Source organism: Blennius ocellaris, assembly GCF_963422515.1.
Source record: "Blennius ocellaris genome assembly, chromosome: 23".
Taxonomy (NCBI): Eukaryota; Metazoa; Chordata; class Actinopteri; order Blenniiformes; family Blenniidae; genus Blennius; species Blennius ocellaris.
The window spans coordinates 16,528,469-16,544,896 of NC_137672.1; the positions used below are offsets into that span (position 1 = coordinate 16,528,469).

Consider the following 16,428-nt stretch of genomic DNA (forward strand, 5'->3'; position numbering starts at 1 on the left):
CACACACAAAATAAATCCACTGACTCTTGTAGTACAATCATCAAAGTATGGCGAAGTGGGAGTAACACGCGGAAGTAGCTGCGATGTGTCGCGGACACGTCCTTGATGCTTCCTCCTCCTGTAAACACCTTCAGACGCTAAAACGAGTCGCTTCGTCCGCTCGCCGACGCTCCGTAATCGAGAGAAAAGCTGCACAGAGGGATGAGATTTCCCGATTCCTTCTATCAATCCCACCGAATCCAGATGAAGCGACTCTTTGCGTATTAGTTTTTTTTTTGTTTTGTTTTGTTTTTTTTTTCTTCTGCATAGCCTCCGTTACCACACACAAGTCACGAACCACAGCTCACCGAGAACCACGACAGTATAATCCTTATTCACAGGTTAATACAAGTCCGCACGGGTACATTCCTCGGTTGATTTTTTTTTTTTTTTTTTTGCAACATTGAAAGAAGATCTCGAAAAGGTTCGAGACGTTTGTTCGTACTCGTCGCCGTTGGGACTTCTCATGGCAGTAGCGCTAAACATCTTAAAGTCTCAACCCCAAAAAAAAACAAAAAAAGAGAGAGAATTAAAGGCTATTCAGAGATGAACCGGTTAAAGTTAAAGAGAAGAAATGGCAAAAAGACTTCAACAACTTCGAAGAGTAGATATAAAATCAGACGGCTGCGCTCGACATGCAAAGAGAGCGCCGCGTAAACACATTTCTCTGTCGGACAAAGCAAAAAAAACAAACAAAAAAAACCAAAACAACCTCGTCGTTCCAAAATCCTCCATCCTTCAGATCGCCTGCACAACTAAAAGCAGAGCGACAGTGACGAAGCGATGCAAAGCCAGGCCCCTCCGAGAGAAAAAATAAATAAATAAAAAAATCCCATCAAAATCCAGGAAATCAAATCCTCTGCGTTTTGCCAAGATGACAAAAAAAAAAATGGTGACAGAGGAGTGAAAACATCGGGAAGATGGTTTTTCCGCTGTTTCCTGAAGCCACCCGGGCATCGCGCATGGAGAGAACGGGGAGGGGGTGGCTCCTCACCCTGGTGGCGGCGGCGGCGGCGGTCCGGAAGGTCGGCTTGGGAATAAAGCACCTCATGCGGGAGTTCAGTTACCGGAGGAGTCGCCCTCAGCCGGCGCACCTTTCACATCCAGAGTTCCTGCGGCACGTGGAAATTGACGTTCAAAACATTCACAATGCCCGGAAACTACAAATCTGTTCAAATGTCTAATAATAATAATAATGGCAGTCATTTTTCAGCCATCTCTCTCCCTCTGGTGTCCCCCAGGGCTCGGTGCGAGGTCCCATACTCTTCATTGACCAGCTCTATGCGTTGACACTTTCCAACCGTTTTCTTTAATTGTTAATGTGTACAGCATTGGTTTTTTTTTATGACATTTTGAACCTTTCTTGCTACTAATATGAATATAATGGACTATTGGGGCAATCCTTTTTACGGGGGTCCCCAATTGGAGAGCAAAATATATTGCACATTTACCGTTTTTGCGATATCGACAATCGTGATGTCATGAAAGACTTTTTCAAATTCTGTTTCCATACATTCTCAAATCATGTTTCTAAACTGGAAACATTAAAGTCTGAAATCTACATCAAATCAGAAAAGAACAAGAGTTTTATAGACATGAACATGTGTTTGTATGCGTTCAGGGGGAATTGGAAGAAGAAAAGACTGTAAATCGATGAAATAAACTGCTGCTTTATGAATCTTATCCAACGATTACAACAGCACTGCAGGGGAGATGTTGGTCTGAGGCCCCTTTAAGTTTGTTTTTTTTTGTTTTTTTTTTACCTGACAGGGAACTGTTGGACTTCTGCTTGTGGAGCTTCTCCCTCTCCTTCTTCACCTTGGGGATGATCTTCAGCTTCATGCTGCTGCTCCCACTCTTAACGCTGCTCCTCACCGAGTCCTACCCAAACCAGCAGAGGACCGTTGGAAATGTGGGATATTGGCGAGGGCAGCCATTTTGACAGGTTAATAACCGGCGTACCCCCCCCCCCCACACACACACCCCCACCCCCACCGCTTCCCCTCACCTCCTCGGAGCACTGCATGAGCGGGCAGATCCAGTGGATGTCGTCCAGCTTGTGGAGCTCGGCGCTGAGGCTGTTCAGAGTCGAGCGAAGCTCCTCTTCCTCCGGAGACTCCGACTGCAAAATCGCAAGGAAATGCTTCCATTAACTCAAATTCAATTGCTGAAGACGTTTCCCTGATCAGTTGTAGATCAGCAATCGTTCTGATAATTCCGGTGTAGATGCTCAGTGTTTATTGGCGAAAGGGGCTAGCCATTTGTCTGCCTCTCAGATTAGGAAGCCTTTAAAGAGTTTTATACGAGAAGCAGATTAAAGGTCTGATTGAAAGAGAATCGTTGAGCTGTGTCTCCCAGTGCTTCCATTTTATTCCTTAAGCTGTTAAAAGCCGTTATGGAGTAAACAAAGGTAGGGCAAATCTAACAAAGGAACCAGAAAAGCAGAAACTGCAACCTGAGACATTGAGTATTTCAGCATTAAAACAAACACAAAAAAAACCCTGAGAAAACCAGTTGGAGTTGGAGTTTACCAGCAGTTTTCCATCGAGCAGCATCCTGGTCTCAGCCTGGAGAACTTTACTGCTGTTGACGATTTCCACCGCCGTGCTGCGACTCAGACACTAAAAAAATAAACACACAAGATGTATTCACTCAGCAAAGTGTGGAAAAACACACCGGGATTAACAGTAATAGATTACTGGTAACATGGATGTGAAATACAAACAATACTGGTTGTTCCTCTGGACCATCTGTTGGCCGGTCAGTGCCCGGACCCCCCCCCCCCCCCCCCCCTCCTCCCCCCTCCCTCCCCCGTAGCGTCTTACCTCGGGGCTGGACAGCTTGGCCTCGGTCAGCACCAGGGCGGTGGCGTTGACGGCGTGAGCCAGCTCCTGCTCCACCAGCTTGTGGGTCTTGGCGGCCTCGCGGATCCTAGAGACGACGAGCGGAGAAATGATGAACGATCATGATGGGTGTCAATTATCAATTATTATGTTATTTGCATTAAAATGGGTTCAAAATCAGTTTTTAAGATGATCAATGTGAGGAAACCAATGAAAACACCCATATATTACATTATGTCGTCTCCATTTGCAAAAATAACATGCATTTCTAGAGCAAACGATTAATTATCACTAATTTCTTTCCAGCAAGTTTCCAGCAACATTACAAATATGATTACAAAAGTTTAACAAAACCGAGTATTGCCGGTCAAAACAAGTAAAAATTCACAATTGTTTTGCTGCACTTTCCGTTGGGTTGAGGGTTAAAGATACAATCCTTGCAATTTTAGAACTGCAAAATTTTAAGAACTGAGTCGATCACCAGAAAGTGATATAAAATGAGAAAGTACATGGAGGGATAAAAGTCCAAATTCAAAAAAATTACATTTTTTGGGATGCATTTTGTATTTGTATTTTTTTTTTTTTAAAGAGTAAATTAATCTAAAGTATTTTGCCTTGCTTCAGTCTTATGAAAATGTGTGTATACAAGTGTGGTTTGTTTAATTTCTGTCTTCACAATTTAATTGTAATCTCACATACTCATTGAAGTACCTAAAACTACCACTGGAGGCACTCACTGCAGCGTAATCATATTTACGATTTATAGATTTCTGACCACTTTATCAGTTTACACAGTTTGATTTCATTTCTTTTACTTTTTCTCCATCATTTTTGTTCCCATATATTACTGCTGGGGTCGATCTACTTTCACTCATACTCTGTAAGTACTCCTAAATCACCACTAGGGACACTAGTTAATTTGAGAAACACCGGTATTACGATAGTTCAGTTCAGAATCAGAGTCAAAACAGCGTTGATAAGAAACTTCAGTCATCTGCAATCAGCCGTTATTGCCCGAGGAAGTGACGTCGCACCATTTTTGCACAAGTTTTGACACGCGTCACTCACTTGTTGATGAGCGTGTCTGCGACGATGCCGAGCTGCTGCACCTGAGCGCACTCCTCCTCGGTCAGGTACTCCATGGACTGCTGCGAGTTGAGGCGGGGCCGGGAGGCCCGGTAGCTGTCGATCTTCCTCTTGTCCTCCCACGACTTCAGCGTGCTCTCAAAGGCCTGAGGTCGTTGAGACAAAAATCGCCGATCATCAGAATAAAAGCTGTACGTTAAACCCATCGTCCTCCCTGAAGGCTCTGAGCGGCGTGAAGAGGGAACAAACACGGCGGGAACGGATTTGATTTGAGAAATCCCACCCCCGGAAAAACCCCGACTCAGCAGGACAATCACTCTTCTTTTATTTTCTCCACGGTTTGGAGCTTTATCCTGTTTATTTTAAACATCCAGCAGTTCTCACCCGGTCTCTGGTGAGCATCTGCGCTCGGTTCTTGTGGACGATCTTGACGATGCCGGGCGGCTGGATCCAGGCCTCCCCGTCCACCTGCACGGGAACCCCCTCCTCCCCCAGGATGGTGATTTTCACCTGCCTGCACTGGAAACAAGAGGCAAAACAAACAAGCTTAGTTATTCATCTCTAACCATTCTCTGTAATCTGCTGCCGAGCGCTGAGCAGGTCCCGGAAAACCCGAAAATTTTGAAAAATCGCACTGAAATTCAAGGTGAGAAAAGTCGCAGCAACTCGTCACGAAACCTTGGTTTGTATTTCTGCGCTCAGGGTTCGTGAATCTTCAAGACATTTTCTCAGCACTCGTCAAAATCTCATTGTTAAATGATCAAGCTCCAAGTTTAACCTCAACTGAATGGAATTCTGATTCAAAAGCCACAAAATAATAGTAAATATAATACAAACACACTGTGATGTATCAAGACCAAGGGTCTGTGACATTTATGTTCTTTATAATAAAAAATAGTTTGGAGCCGCAATTTTTAACCTTGAAAATAAAGACGTGCTTGATGTTTCACATTTTTTCATTTTGAGTTTTATTAGCACTTTATGCTTCTTTTTTCTCACCTTTACTCTTTACAGTTATTCTAGCAATTTTACCCGTCATAACTCGTTTTGTTTCTTTTTTATTATTCAAATCTTTGTTGGTTTTTTCAGCTGTTTTGGCTATTTTAACCATTTTATCCTTTTTAGCCTCTCAATTTTTAGAAATTTTGTCTGATCATCTTTTTTACTGATTTAAGGCATTTTTGGGCTTTTTTTTTTTTTTTTTTTTTGCATTATTGAAATTTAAAGCTAGTTTAGCTGCTCAACATTATTGTCAGCCATTTTGACCTGGAGGCTATCGGGTTCTGAAAGATCGAGCTCCATTTTCAGGCAACTTTCAAACAAAAAGCAGACAGTGTTACCTGAGCAATGCGATGGTGCTGCAGGTTGATGACTCTGGACATGGCCATCTGCATGCTGCCGAACACGGCCACCACCTCCAGCTTCTTGTCGTCGAACGACGGCGCGCCGAAGTTCTGGAGACCGACGCAACAAAAAAAAACAAGCTTCAGGCAAACGAGCTCTAAATGTAGCTCCTGCTTGGAGGTGTGAGTCTGCGTCACGCTCACATTGTCCTCCTTGGTGCCCCCCCAGAAGTTGATCCCCCCTGCATAGCTGGGGATGTTGAGCACAGCCAAGCCCTGGAGACTCGGCAGGGACATGGGGACTCCGTCACACTGTGGAGACGAAAGAGAGAAGGGGGTGTAAAAAACAAACAAACCCCAAAACAAAACTTGAGACATTCGTGTCATTTCTTCTTCGGACCTCCAGCTGAACTCTTTGCTCCAGGTTCTTGTAGGTCTTCTGGACCAGCTCTTTGGTCCCCAGGACGCCGTACCACATCATGTTTTTGGTGCGACTACTGCAGGCGGTAAACAGAGAAGAGGGGGAAACCAATCGAACCCAGATCTCAAAACCGCGAAAACCCGCCGACGCACCAATCGCCAATCCCGTACCTGCACTTCTTGGGGTGCTCGTCTCTCTTGTTGTTGAACTCCAGGGAGATTTTGGCGTCGAGGCCGATGCCGAAGTAGTTGTTCATCACGCACTTCTCTGAGCATTGTCTACAAACACACACACACACACACACACACACACACACACCGCTGTCAATAAACGACACGATGATGCGCGACGACGGTTAACAAACGGTTAACTTACATGGAGTCCTCGCTGAAGGTGACGGTGTGGAGGCTCTCCGGTTTCTCCAGGACGATGGGGGAGGTGGGACTCAGGCTTCCGACGCCTGCACACAATTCGAACCAGTAGATTATACATCTTTAGAAAATTACAATTTAAAATGTGGGCCTTACTTTTTTACCGGAGGCGAGCTAGAAGAGGTGAGGATCCACATAAAAAAAATAAAACTTTTTTTTTTTTCTGCTCACTTTGACCCAGATGAATTAGATTTCTTTTTTCAGGTTTCTCTTTCAGGCAGCTTTATGATCTTTATATAATTTGTCGGCTTGGATGAGCCTTCGTAATCAATATGTCTGTAATAGGCATGAATTCAAATGTTATTAAAACTTTAGAGACTCTTTAGATAGACCATCAAAATGTACAAGTTAAAATCAAAACTTATTTTCAAAAGTTTTTTTCTAAATATTGACTAAATATTTGAAAATATTTCTTTTTTTAAAGAGAAAAATGTGTCAATCTAAATTAGTATTGAGTTATTTAAACATATATTTTTTTTATTTTTTTTAATCCATTACATTTAATTGTATTTATTTAATTTTGAATGTCTTATCCAGCCAATTTATTTTTTTATTTATTTAGATTTTTTTTTTTAAATGTTAAGTTCATCTTAATTCCAATTTAATTTATTATGAATAATTAATTCAATTATTTATACTTGTTGTGTGTTTATAAGTGTTGGCGTTGAATATAAAATTAAATAAAAAAATAACAGGATGTACTGTATATTAATAAATTAAAAAAAAAGAAAGAAACTGATTCAGCAAACTTTTTAAAGTAGGATTTTCCCCTCCACACACGTACGTGGCTCGGCGTCCTTCAGCTCCTCGCTGTTCTCCCTCTTGATGGAGGACGAGGACGACATCCTCTGGACCTGCGTGTGTCGGTTCTGCTCGTCCACCACTGAAGCAACGAGAGCGAACGCCGGTTCACTTCAACTCCTCGCACCGAAACGCACAGACAGAACGGGAAAGGCGCCAACAAGAACCGTTTCCCCCCACCTTTCTCTGCCTGCTCGATGATCTGCCGCAGGGCTTTCTTCAGGCTGTTGGCTCGGAGCATCAGCTGCTCCTTGGACCGATATGTTTTGCCCTCCGAGCCCGACTCGCCGCCGCTCTCCACGGGACTCGAACCGTCGCTCTCTCGACTGGGCACCGAGCCAGCTGGTACCACCTGGACGGGAAAGAAAAAAGGCACAATGCAATTAGTTTGCTTCTGTGATGGATGTTAATCGGTATTTTATTCCGTCGCTTTCATTTTAGCCATTTTAACTTGTTTTTCATCCCTCATTTTTAATTTTAGTGGTTTTTTTGCTGTTTTCTTTGACTCTTTGAGACAATTCAACCGTTTTTTTTCACTTTTTCTCGTGGTTTTGGCCATTTTTCTTTTGAATCTATTTGAGCAATTTTGTCTTTAACCCTTAGATGCACAACCTACCAGTTCCTACACTCTTCCACACGTGGGGTCAAAAATGACCCCCAATTCAAATCAATGCGTTTTTGCAACATACTGGATTGTTATTCTTCAAAACCTTTAAAACAAAAGAGTGGTAATATTTTTATATTCCATGTATTCCTCATAAAACATGTTTGTGACATGAGGCCATTTGCGTTTTTATTTATTTTTTCATTAATTTTAAGAAATTGCAGTTTTTTGTATCACGACCCCCACTCTTCCACAAGTGGGGTCAAAAATAAACCCCAAGCAGTTCCTATGGAATCTTTTATGAAACTTAATTCGTAGCAACTCTGACAGTCCTACTTACACATGTGATGTCATCTTAAACATCTAATGCAACTTTGACTGTCAATACTGTCCCACTTACACATCTGATGTCAGCAGTCTCACCACCCTGGAGGTCATTTTCACCCATTAATGAAAAAATAAATTAAAATGCAAATGGCCTCATGTCACAAACATGTTTTTTGAGGAATACCTGGAATATGAAGATATTACAACTTTTCATTTTAAAGATGTTGAAGAATAACGATCCCACAGGTGCATCTAAGGGTTAAAAGCCATTTTCAAAGATTTTGTTGGAAAATAGTTTGGCAAATAATATATATATAAAAAAAATATATTCAATATAGTGCAAGCTTTAGGGAGCCGCATGCAGCTCCACATCTGGGGAATATTTTTCTTTTCTCCTCTTGATAGTAGGATTCCTGCAGTTTAATCACATCATGGCTTCTGGATTCTCATTCATGAAGCCGCTCTCCTCCGGTGAGCGACGTCTCCGGATCGCAGCTCGTTCGCAGTTCAGACGTGATCCGAGACGCCACTTTCACTCAAAGCGTGAGTTCTGTGCCTCTTTTTAAACGAAATCTGACACTTTTGAGGGCTGAGCTGCTTCTTCAACCTTTGAATGAAAGTCTCAGAAGGGAGCGGAGGCACAAAAAAGAAAAAAAGGAAAAGAAGAAGCTAAATGATGTTTTGTTGTGCGTCTCCCTAAAGAAGTGTTAAAGTGGCACAGAAATGCAAAACAATGCATTTAAAAATGTTCAGAAAGTGGAGAAGGAGCAGTAGATGATGGCCAATCTTGAATACTGGTTATAACATGTCTGAACAAACTCCAACTTTTATGATAAAGTCTCTAAACATTTCAAGCTTTAGTTTAAATAAAAGTGATGTTATTAAAAGTCGTATTTCTTTCTTTTTTTCTGACCATTAATGCATGTTAATGTCCTGAATGAGTGTTTGCTGGGAAAATGAGTGCAAAGGGCAACATTTTATGCAAGTCTAATTTTTATTCTCATGATTTAATTCCATTACTCCTTGAATTTTCACTGGTCTAAATCACATTAGCCTGGTGTTGAAATCTTTACTATGGCTTTTGGTTTTTTTACATTCACTTTTTCTTAAAATCTTCTTTCAGTTCGATGATTTTAATGTATTTAATGTGTGAAAATGTGATAATCGATCCCGTCTGGATTCAAACTGATGGATGACGTCACCTGAGCTTCGGCTTCCTCACTTAATGCCTTCACCAGGGAGTCCAGTTTCTCATTGAGCAGAGCACACTGGGGGGGGGGGGGGGGGGGGGGGGAGAGAGAGAAGACATTACTTATGATCTCTACAGAAACCACATGAGTGCAGTGGAATTGGAAACCAGGAAGAAAATCTTCAGCTCAACAATGAAAGTATTTCTACTTCACGACGCTACTTAAATCTGCTCCAGTAGTTTTCTTTCTTTTTTAATGAATTCTTGTTCTATATTATTATAATAATTCAGTTTGACTCAAAACGTTGATACAAGCTGAACTCTAATAGCCTTTGCTATTTGCTGCTGCGTCCATGTCGATAGACACATGAATAATAGTTAGAATTCTAATCATGTGAAGATAGGTGCAACTAATACAAAATCTATAGCATATACAGGCAACAGAGAGGATGCAGAAAGTCGATTAAATACATTTAAAAGTCATTATTAATTGCAAGTATTCCTTAAATATTGTAAGACTAAATGCATTTTAAGGTGGATATAATTAAATGTATGCATCATCTGAATGTAGTAAGGTCAATTTAGTGAAACATTAAATGACAAATGAACATAAATTTGTCAATAATCCTTTACAAATTGGTCCTTTGGTTGATAAAATGACATTTATTTGACACTACGAGTTGAATATTAGACCCTGAATACATGATGACCCCAATTTCGCAGATTTATTTTCCTGAAAAGATGAATCTCTCATATTCGGACTAATTTCGAAAAATGCCTCTTCCTCCATCCTTTATAGACTGACTCTTTGTAGTGAACGTCACTTCAATTGACACGTAAACAAAGCAGGTAAAATGCGGCTTCAAAAGTCTCGAATCAAATTAAAGTCGAATAAGAAAAGCCACGGCATCCGTGGGCGTTTGATTTTACGAAGAGTGACTTTGACCTGCTGTTTAATCCTTTTTAAAGAAAAAAACCTCCAAAAAACACGAAGCGCTGAAGGCTCCGAACACTAAAAGGAGTGATAACATTGAACCTTCAACTGCACTCTCCCCATTACACACACACACACACACACACACACACACCTACGCTTGCCCACTAGTTAGTGTTACACAAGCTGTTACGTAACACACACACTCAAAGCCATTTACCTTCTTTGCCATTGCATCTGCCTCTTCCTTGTTCTCCGTGGCTCTCTCGTACGCCTTCCCCACCTCCGCCACGAAGTCGTTCACCGTCCCACACAGAAACCTGACAGGGAGGAGGAGGAGGAGGAGGAGGAAGAGGGGAAACACAGGGGAGAGGGGTGATGAAGGTGGAGGTTAACGTGATTAACAAGCCAGAATGATTCTAATTATACGGTTCACACCTTTCAGATTTGGTGATTCACCGTGCGGTCGGGGATTACACACAAAACACACACACACACACACACACACGCGCTCTTTTCATGGCCGCCCACCCGCCCGTCAGCCACGTCGCCTCCGCACTCACTGTTTACTCACAGCTGCCACATCGCCGCTGTTGTGACTCAGCAGGGGAGCTTTTTCCTCAAAACTCAGGAGGCTCTTGTGCATTTGGCAAATATTTGACTTCACATCACACCTCTCCTGCAGAGGAACACGCTCCCTTCCGTTTTGGGAGTCTGAGTTTTCATATGGTGGTTGTTGTTTTTTTTAAGGTCTTACCAAGAGTTGTGTTAATGTCTCTCTGACTTAACATGGGAGTAAATAAACAATATAAATAGAGTATTTCAGGTCAATTTAACCTGAAGACAGGCTAAGTCACTGCCAGAATTTGTTTTAAATGAATGCACAATGGCATTGCTGTTGTAACGCATACAAAGTAGAAACATTAATAGAAAAGCCACAATGTTAAATATAAATTCCGCAATAGAAATACATAAGCAAAATATTCATGCACAACAAAACTGCAAGTGTCTAAACACAAATACAAAAGAAACTACATACATTTTTGTATTTGTGCTGCATGTTTGTTCCACAACAGAAAACACAGACGCAGAAAATACAAAACTCACAACAACAAAAAAACTCACAAAAGCTGAAGTTCAAAATCCTCGATTTCTTGTAACCAAATATTGAATAAACTACAGTTATTGACAGGTTTTCCCACATGTTATACGACATATGTGATGGAAAACAACAACACATTCCTACTGCTCCTTTTTGTTGATTTTTACTCTGATGTAACACGTTTATCCTTTTTAGCTTCGATGTTTCAGTTTAGATGTAAATAAAATCGATGTAAACAGTCAAATGCGGCTTCTAATCTGACAAACGCCACATAAACTACTTCGGTATATTAAAATGCAGGAGCCGCGTTATCTTGAATGACTTGAATATGCTGGGAAGAGGAAGGAGGGCAGAAAGAAGTAGTAGTAAAATATAAAATGCAGTTACTGACAGTCTAACCTGGAGTGAAATCGGAACATTATTTATTGTCTAAAGCGTTTCCTCTCCTGACCCAGCGGTAAACCCGCTTAAAAACCTGACGCCCGTGTCCGACAGGCCGGCGTTACGCGATCTCGGTGCACGGCGAGCGCGTCCGCAGGTCCCCGAGGCGTTTTAACGCTCCGTAATGGCTGCAGCAGAGGAGGAGCGCTGACGGACTAATGCACTGAGGACCGACTCTAAATACTGATTCATCAGTCTCCTCTGCTCATGACTTAGTGTGTAAGTGCCCCGGATGAAACTAAAGCAGGAAGGAGGGATAAAAAGAAGAAAAAAAAAAGAAAAATCAATACTGGCCGACCAGACGCTCGCATCCCGGTTCCATCCACTCGTCTCTACATTCTCATCATCGTTTCCATCGCACGTACTTGGCAGAGGAAATGACGTCGCTGTGCTTGTCCGAGTCCAGGATCTTGGCGAGGTGGGAGGCCACGGAGTCGGCATACTGAGTGATGTGGACCTGAGAAGAATCAAGAAAGAAAGAAAAAAAAAAAAAAAGAGTATATACGAATATTCACGTGCAGCCCTGCAGAACCTGGATGCGACAGTTTGTGCACAAGACCACATCGATATGGTCTTACTTGAGGAAATCCTCAAAATGTTTGCATGAAACGTGAGGAATTCTGCTTAAAAGGAGTATTTATAGCAGCCAACACTGTAATAAAGTAGGTTAAATAAAAAGTGTTGCCTAGTATGACAAAAAAAAAGTAACTTTATACTAAAGTACATGCAGTACAAACAGATTTATCGCAGTAAATGTTCCCAAAATGTTGGGACGACGCACCCTGGAAGAGTTCATTTGCTTTTTTATGGGTTTTTATAGTCTTACAAGCTCAAAGCATTAATTTGTGGCACAAACTATTTTCACTAATAAAAGTAAAATGATACACTAAAGATCTATAAATATGAGTAATACCTGGGCTGAGTCAATATATAAAAGCAGTTTAAGTTTAAAAACAAATTAAAAAAGTATTAATGGTTGTGCAAAAAAAAAAAAAACTCCTGAAAACTGTTTAATCATGTAGCGTTTTAATGGATGAAGTTAATTCATTTTGTGCTATTTATGAATAATGAAACTTTCTCTTAATTGTTCTCTTGGCAGCCTGTGAGTTGAAATACAGGATTAAAAGTGTTATTTTCATATTCCCCCATTTAAAAAGCCTGGAAAACTAATCTTGCTTGACGGCATCCTCCCACTCGGAGGTCGTGACGCCGGTTAACGGGTTTCAGGCCACCGAAACGTGGATTTCTCCCTGAATGTTGTCGCCACTGAAAGTTTCAAACATGTCATAGAAAATATAGAGAAGGTGCATCCGAGTGTAACGGCAAGAATCTCATTCACTTAAATGGGGTTTCTGCAGGAAACAGGAAAGTTGTGCGTTTTAAACAAAAACTGGTTGAAATCCTTCACCGAAAACTTTAGTCACCTGCTATTTCCAGGTATATTCTGTATTTTAGAGGCTCAGCTGGATTTGAAAACAGAGACGCGGCCTTTTGTCGATTTCCCCCCGGCCCCCCCCCCCGCCGTTCACGTCTGATTGTTTTCGGCTTCCACCCGCCGGGGGCCGGATTGATTCTCTCCGGATGCTTTTCCACGATCGTTCCTCTGCGCTTTGTGAGACGGGATCGTGTGGTGTTGGGATTTTTTTTTTTTTTTTTTTTTACCTGCAGAGGCGAGTCCGGGCCGTCGTCCTCCTTCACCGTCGGAGTGTGTTTGTTGGAGGCCGGCACCTCGTAAGTCATCACGCTCCACCTGAGGAGGAAAAAAGAAAAACTTCAAGCAGCAGAACAGGAATTTTATTAGTGACTTTTTTTTTTTCATTTACCCACAAATTGCTATATGGATGATTGTTTAATTTTATGTTTAATTTACATAGAATTTTTCCTGCAAAACTTGTCATTTTAAGTTGATTCACCTGTCATTTCATAGGAAAATGAAACAGTTATGGACAATAATGATGTATAAATCCAGTGGTTGACATGCATTCGTGGCAATATCGTTGCACCACAACAACTTTTTTTTACTCAATTCAAGTCCCACAGCTGAAATGAATGCTTTATACTTCAGATGTGAATACATCATATTTCAGATTTAATTATTCACTTACCTGTGCAACAACCTTTCGTTCTCTGTATGTCGCGTTTATATGAATGACAATGAAGTTCAATTTAATTAAAATCGACTTGTCATTGACATTAAATACCAAACGTATCTGTTTCCAACTATATGAACATCTTGATTGTACAGTGGGATAAATGAGAATCACACAAAACAACAACAGATCTGAGACTTTCTCATTAAGAGAATACATTATTTACCTTTTATGCTCCATGTGCTGTTGTAGGAGTATTTTATGTATAAATTAACATCTATTTCATAATTTTACCGTTATAATTTCATATTCTGATTGTCTTTGCAGTCGTTTTGAATAATTTAAAGAATTTGTATGATCATTTTGAAAAACTGTAAGCTGTTTATTTTTGTAATTTGTAAACTTTTGTGCATTAAATGCTCAATAATTAATAGTGTACATTTCCAGTGTAATCAGGATTCCCTCAATTGGTTAAATATAAAACTGCTTCTGATGCTTCATTTCTATCGTGAGTAGAGATAAATCATGTTAGCAAAACTAAAGTATCATGAAATAAAAGGGGTCTGAATGCAATTATAAGCTAAAATATTAAGTTAATGGAAATTAGATCAACTTTACACACGTCCTCTTACATCATTTGTGCACCAAGAACACAAGAAAAACCTATTATTTTATGTAGATAATGTCATATTTGTCCCAAAATTATTACAATTTAGTTCATTTATTACCCCAGCTGTGACCGAGCTGCGTTTTTCTTCCTCCAGGCACACAAATCTCTGGTGGAATGTGTTCTTTTATGTCAATTTCTCTGGTTTTGTGCTTCACTTTGTCTTGCTTCACTAGTCAGCCAATGGAGGTCCTTTGACCTATGTGTCTACAGCGGGCATGTAGGTCAGCACGGCTCCGTCTGATTGGTCGGATAAGCAGCGGGCTTAAGACGCACGAACACGATTTGATTGCAGTTAAGTCATTTGCAATTTTCTGCATGTTGTTCATTGCGATGCATCGTGCAGCCCGAGTGGCTGAGTAACTAAATGTTTTCTCCCAATCTGAATACATGTGTCTGAAGTACGGGTAATAGTAGAATCTATATGTGCCAGTAGGTGTGATTGTTTTCATGGACTCTGCAGTGACGGTGAAATACACTGAAGGAAACAAGCCTTCAAACATAGCGCTTCCTTTTCTGCATTTTTCCACATCATGATTGATCAACAACCACCATTTAAAAAGGAGAAACCAAACAAAACATAATCATAGTGTACCACTAAGAAAGTGTCTCATTTCAGGTGAAGATAAGATGCAGACTCTCCCTTTTTACGACGTAAACCTTTGAAACCAGTTCAACGTCACTCATTGCTCTTCAACACGCAAGTCTATCTGCCAGGAGTTGAATAAAACCTCCGAAAGGCGGCAACCTTTGGCTTTCTTTAAAACAAAAAACAAACAAAAAAATCACCTTTTTACCCACATCAACAGCTTTTTTTTCCCGTGTTTTAATGTACAAATCATCCGCCGGAGTGAAGCAATCCTCATAAAACAAGTCGTTGCGCCACAAAAACGATGACGAACGCCAAGGATAAGAAGTGCATGACGAGCGTGTTCCTACGAAGTCAGGTATGCACAGCACATCCCCTCCCGGCGTAACAAGCGACCAGACTTTAACCGGCTTTACAGCCCCCCCCGAGGACGTGTTAAAGAGCTTCGTCACAAGTGGCTTTGGGAGCGTTTCGTATCTCGGCAGCCTGCCGTCTCTCCTCCGCGGCTGCTTCGCATAAAACAAAACGCCGCACCCTGCGACGAAGGAGGCGATAAGAAAGCCAAATGCTGACGGGCACTCGGATGAGAGGAAGGCAGACGGGGTGGGGGGGGACGAAGCCTCGCTTGCATTTTAAAATCCAGCTCTGCCTCATTTGCATGTTTTAATATTGACAAAAAGCAAAAAGCAGCCAAAAACACCTCGCCCACTGGTGTTGTGGATGGAGGTCATTTCAATATTTCATGAAACTCGGCACTGATTTATTTATTTATTTATTTTTTAAAGTTGTCCATAAAACTAATTGCTTGCAGCTGAAGGTTTTGGGAAACAAAAGCGACCGTCGTGAGTTAATTATGCTCCAACTCATTCAGTTTGTGCTCATCGCTGCAGCTTGAAGCAGAATTATACGGTTTTCTCTGCAGCTTCAAAACAATGCAAAAACACAAAAGTGCCTCATATGTCAGTAACATGCATTTGTGGAATGAGCCGTCGTGGATTGACGAGCTTATTCTTTGTTTGCTGCACCTTATTAGGTTTTTATAAGCAGCAGTGGGTTTCAAACACCTTCACAGTCAAATCAGTTGATAGAGACTCTTCATTTCATTCTCAATTAGGATTTCAGTCTTGTTAAGAGTAGAAAGTCCTTCCGCAGTCTCACCGGTCCAGCATTTTGGTGGTGGCTCTCTCCAGCTTCTCCAGGATCTGCAGCAGCTGAGCGTCGTCGTCGCAGAGGCCTCCCCAGCCGAGAACCCGAGCCAGATCGTTCCCGGTGCCCAGAGGCAGCACGCCGAGCTGACACTGCGACGTAAAGAGACAAACGTTTGGTCAAGTCCCAGGTTCACCTCGCCGTTTCCGTCTCTCCAACATGCAGTGCCGCCTTTGCTCTCCAGGTGGCAGCACTGAGGCCCTGTTCACACTAACACTTGCAAGTGAAACTGACAATGTTTCGTAGTGTTTTTTAACTTTTATTAATATAATACAGTAAAAATGTCCCTCGATGCTCCCAACAACCACAAAACGA

At 41.4% G+C, this 16,428-nt stretch overlaps 1 protein-coding gene across 1 annotated transcript in view; it reads right to left on the bottom strand.

Moving 5' to 3' along the window:
- Positions 1-1,089: 1,089 nt before the first annotated feature.
- The window catches only part of LOC308146843 (diacylglycerol kinase delta), a gene marked incomplete at its 5' end in the record, with an annotated part of 66,605 nt that continues 51,266 nt past the window's right edge, over positions 1,090-16,428 (bottom strand). The window contains 19 exons of the mRNA XM_080518795.1: positions 1,090-1,151; positions 1,803-1,920; positions 2,048-2,161; positions 2,571-2,660; positions 2,865-2,970; positions 3,951-4,114; positions 4,353-4,487; positions 5,309-5,422; positions 5,516-5,623; positions 5,712-5,808; positions 5,903-6,010; positions 6,108-6,192; positions 6,948-7,046; positions 7,145-7,316; positions 9,098-9,163; positions 10,239-10,338; positions 11,927-12,018; positions 13,224-13,311; positions 16,066-16,205. Coding sequence (XP_080374921.1) covers positions 1,099-1,151; positions 1,803-1,920; positions 2,048-2,161; positions 2,571-2,660; positions 2,865-2,970; positions 3,951-4,114; positions 4,353-4,487; positions 5,309-5,422; positions 5,516-5,623; positions 5,712-5,808; positions 5,903-6,010; positions 6,108-6,192; positions 6,948-7,046; positions 7,145-7,316; positions 9,098-9,163; positions 10,239-10,338; positions 11,927-12,018; positions 13,224-13,311; positions 16,066-16,205 — 2,049 coding nt within the window. The 3' untranslated portion in view covers positions 1,090-1,098. The remainder of the gene's footprint in view (positions 1,152-1,802; positions 1,921-2,047; positions 2,162-2,570; positions 2,661-2,864; positions 2,971-3,950; positions 4,115-4,352; positions 4,488-5,308; positions 5,423-5,515; positions 5,624-5,711; positions 5,809-5,902; positions 6,011-6,107; positions 6,193-6,947; positions 7,047-7,144; positions 7,317-9,097; positions 9,164-10,238; positions 10,339-11,926; positions 12,019-13,223; positions 13,312-16,065; positions 16,206-16,428) is intronic.